Here is a 4,350-nt window from a genome sequence, read left to right as displayed (position 1 = left end):
AAGCGATGGCTTCAGTCTTCCCGTTAGTCCGCTGGAGGGAATCTCTGCCCCTCCAGGACCGGATGTCGGATGAACAAATCTGCTAATTTAGAGAGTGTGGAGGGCTCGAGAGAGGCGGCGGTGGTGAGGTGGAGCTGGGTGTCGTCGGTGTACAGGTGGAAACTGAGGCTGTGCCTTTGACAACGTCACATGGGGGCAGCGTGTAGATGGGAAATAGGAGGTGGCGGCGGCCAGCGGTGCGGTGGTTGGGCCGAGCATCGATCCTTGGGGGGGGGGGGGTAGCAGAGGATAACGGACAGTGAGGGGGGGACAGGCCGGGGAGGTCTACGCTCCGGAAGTGTAATTGACCAGAGAAAGTGCTGCAAAGTGCTCAGCAAAGGTCCGGCAGTGTCGGCAGAGAGAGTTAACGTTTCGGCTCGACGGTAAGGAGTGCCGCGGTGGGACTGAAGTCTCGCGGTCTTGGACGGCCTGTCGCGTCAGCAGCTGGGAGGCACCCTCCCCGCGTACCGAGACGATCAGGAGTTCCCGGGGTCAAATTGGCCGGCGGTGACCAGTGAAGCCCCTCGAGAATCGGTGCTGGGTGCCTCGGCTATTTACCGTCCAAATCAACGGGCTAAGGAGACGGAGAGCAAGTGCATCAAAGTTCGCTGACGGCACCAAGCTCGGTGGGAGGGTAAGCTGCGTGGAGGATTCCGAGAGAGAGAGCGAGAGGCTGCAAAGAGATACGGACAGGTTAAGGGAGCAGGGCAACAAGTGGAGCATAATGCAGGGGGGTGGAAAGAGTGTGAAGTTATTCACTTTGATCGTAAGGATAGAAAATGTCTTATTTTTTTTTTAAAAAAGTTGTGTAGCTCGTAAGCGTCGGTGTTCGGAGAGTCTCGGACAGGGTTACGCAGAGAGCTTAGTGGTGCGGTTACAGCAAGCAACTCGGAAGGCAAGTGGCACAACCTGGCCTTTATTACAAGCGAGTTGCAGAACAAGGATAGAGACGTCTCGCTACAATCGTACGGGGGGGGGGGCGTGGGGGGTTTCTTTTTTGGTGAGACCACATCCACAGGACCCCACGCGCGCAGTTCTGGTCTCCACGACGAAGGAAGGAGTTACTCGTACTGGGGAGGAGAGGGCGGGTGGCGGTACAGTGAAGGGAGGGGGGGTCACTCGATCGGTCCCTGGGATATGAGAGGGGTGGGGGTGGGAGAGTTGCCCTCCGATTGAGAGGCAGTTGGGAGTTGAGGAGGATAACGAGAGGCGATCTCGCCAAAACCCGCAAAGGATTGCGAAGTGGGTTTGACTTGGGTGGGGGGGGGGGCGCGGCGGAAGCTGAGAGATTGTTCCCCGCTGGTTGAGGGGGGTGGGGTGGGGGGGGATCTATAAACACGAGGGAGGAGGAGGAGGAGGAGGAGGATGAGGGGGTCGGCCATTTTGGACAGAGACGAGGAGGAACCCCGTCGCTCGGAGGCTCGGGGAGCCTTTCAAGGCCCGGGAGGGGCGCTGGCCTCTGGCGCCGGAGGGGGGAGGGGGCGGGGAGGGCTCTCGCCAGCCGCCCCCGCCTCCCCCGGCCCCCCGGCCCCTCCCCCGCGGTGGCTGCTCCGGTGCCGGTTCAGGTACTTGGCCAGCTTGAAGGCCTTGCCGCAGACGGGGCAGGCGAAGGGCGTCTGGTCGGTGTGGATCCGGCCGTGGGCCAGCAGGGCGGAGGGCAGGGCGAAGGCCTTGCCGCAGACGGCGCAGACGCAGGGCCGCCGGCCGGCCCCGCCGTGGTTGGCCTGGTGCCGGCTCAGGTACTTGGCCAGCTTGAAGCTCTTGCCGCAGGCGCCGCAGCGGTGGGGGCGGGCGTCCGTGTGCAGCCGGCGGTGGGCCAGCAGGTTGGAGGAGCGGATGAAGCCTCGGCCGCAGACGGAGCAGCGGAACGGCCGCTCGCCCGCCTTCTCCTGCAGGTGGCGCTTCAGCTCCTGCCCGCTCTTGAAGGCCCGGCCGCACTCGAAGCACTCGAAGGGGGCGGCGTCGGTGTGGACCAGCCGGTGCCGCAGCAGGTGGGAGGAGCGGGCGAAGCCCCGGCCGCAGGCCGGGCAGGCGTAGGGCCGCTCGCCGGTGTGGACCCGCTGGTGGGCCAGCAGGTTGGAGGACTGGGCGAAGCGCCGGCCGCAGGCCGAGCAGGCGTAGGGCCGCTCGCCCGAGTGGAGGCGCCGGTGCCGCCGCAGCTCCTGGGGGCTCTTGAAGCCCTTGCCGCACTCGGGGCACCGGCACGGCCTCTCCTCGGTGTGGGCGAGCTGGTGGACCCGCAGGCAGGAGGGGTAGGCAAAGCCCTTGCCGCACACCGGGCAGGGGAAGGGGCTGGGGCCCCCCGCCGGACCCTCCCCCTCCCCCTCCCCCTCCCCCCCCACCTCCCCCTCCACCTCCCCCCCGCCGCCGCCGCTGCGGCCGCCGCGGCGCACGCCTCTCCCCCCTTCCATGCGCTTCCAAGGCCGGCCGAATCGAGCGGCTCCGTCGGCTTCCGGGCGTGTGGCCTTCCTCCGGAGCGTTTCCCCCCCCCCGTCGGCGTTCCTCCCGTCAGTGGGCCTCCCCCTGCAAAAACGAACAGACGGTTGTCCGACATCTGCCTTCGCGTAGACCCTGCTCAAACCGCGCTCGAAACGCCCGCTGTTCACATGCGGCTCTGCAGTGGAACAGCACCCACTGAGCAACCCTGGGCGCGCCCACGGCCACGCTCGCCGTTTCGGATCATCGGCCGGACCTGGCTTATTTATACGTGCTACAAGCCGCGCACGTTTTACGCGCAAGGGCTCATTCTCTTGCAAACTTAAAGGAATCAGTTCCAAGTCTGGCGCCATTTCAAATTCCCCGGGGCGCTTGGCGAGTGTCCGGTGAGTGATTCAGGTCCCTTCTGCTCCTGAGGCACGGAGCAGTGTAATTTGAGTGCGAGGGGAGCGGGAGAAGATAGAGGGTGCGGATTGAGAGACCCACCTGCAGGCACCCCAGCGGCAGGGTGACATCAAGAACCACAATGTGACTCGGGTGAACCTGATGGGTGGAGTAGGATTGGTGAGCGTTTCTAGTCTTTAAAGTAAGAGTAAGGTCTCTAGTTGGTGTTTGCGTCTCTCGTCTTTTTACTCTCTTTTTCTTAGAAACAGCTTGTTAAGTACAAGATCGATACAGGTGTAAAACAAGAATAGTTACAAGAAAATGTGAAAAGCGGGGATACTAAAGTAATTAATTAACTGAACAAATAAGGTACGACAGTGATGACAGGATGGGTGATGTGTTGCTGCTGCAGCACGTGGGAGCTGCTGGACACCAAGGTGATCCAGAGCGAACACGTCTGTCCTAAGTGTATGCAGCTCGAGGGGCTTCGGATCTGAGCTGAGGGGCTGGAGGCCGAGCTGCAGACATTACGCCCGCATCAGGGAGGCGGGGGGGGTGCTGGGGGGTAAGTTTAGCTGGACGCTTTGCTCCCTCAGATTTGGGTCATTCAAATTTGGTCTGTGATCAGGGACAGGAGGGTGTGACTTGCAGGCGAGGCAGGTAGGGGGGTGGAGGAGGAGCGTTCGAGGAGCCTCGTTCCCCCCCACCACCACCCGCAATTCTCCAACGGTTGTGAAGTTCTTGCAAGCGGTGTGGGCGAGAGCAGGAGGATGAGAGAACTTGACCACGGCACCATGGTACAGGGAGCCATTCAAGTAGGGGGAGGAAATAGGAACCTGGTAGTGGCAGGGGTCAGTATAATTAGGGGGGAATAGATATCGTTCCCGGCAGCCATGAGTGCGAGTCCCGAAGGCTGTGTTGCCTGCCCGGTGCCGGGGTTGAGGACATCTCCTCAGGGCTGGAGAGGAACCTGGAGTGGGAGGGGAGGCATCCAGTTGTCACCGTCCACGTTGGTACCAATGACACTGATGGGACTAGAAAGGAGGTTCTGCTGAAAGAGTTCGAACAGCTAAGAGCTAAATTAAAAAGCAGAACCTCCAAGGTAATAATCTTGGGATTACTACCTGAGCTATCAGGCAAACTGGCGTAGGGTAAATAAAGTGAAGGGGTTAAATGCGTGACTCAGAGATTGGTGTGGGGGGAATAGGTTTCAGTTCATGGGGCACTGGCGCCAGTGTTGGGGTAGAAGGGAGCTGTTCTGGTGGAACGGGCTTCGCTTGAACCATGCTGGGACCAGTGTCCCGGTGAATCGAATAACTAGGGCTGTAGCGAGGACTTTACACTAAATAGAGGTGTCAGGGGAGGGCTCTGGAGAGGGGATAAGTAGGCTTACAAAGCAAAAGGATATGGTACTATCGCAGGGCAGTGACTGAGGTAATAACTCCCAGGGTGTGACAGGAAGGGACAGAGTGTACAAACAGCAGCAAATGG

At 61.1% G+C, this 4,350-nt stretch overlaps 1 protein-coding gene across 1 annotated transcript; it reads right to left on the bottom strand.

Moving 5' to 3' along the window:
• Window positions 1-939: 939 nt before the first annotated feature.
• On the bottom strand, window positions 940-2,351 carry LOC121270119 (zinc finger protein 239-like; the record flags this gene model as incomplete). The annotated part of the gene is made up of 1 exon (XM_041175435.1): window positions 940-2,351. A coding segment is annotated over one exon (879 nt), but the record flags the coding sequence as incomplete, so codon positions are not given.
• Between the last annotated feature and the right edge of the window lie 1,999 nt (window positions 2,352-4,350).

This window comes from Carcharodon carcharias, chromosome 27 (assembly GCF_017639515.1).
Source record: "Carcharodon carcharias isolate sCarCar2 chromosome 27, sCarCar2.pri, whole genome shotgun sequence".
Taxonomy (NCBI): Eukaryota; Metazoa; Chordata; class Chondrichthyes; order Lamniformes; family Lamnidae; genus Carcharodon; species Carcharodon carcharias.
Note: the sequence above shows the minus strand (reverse complement) of the source record. Positions and strands in the feature narration are given on the sequence as shown.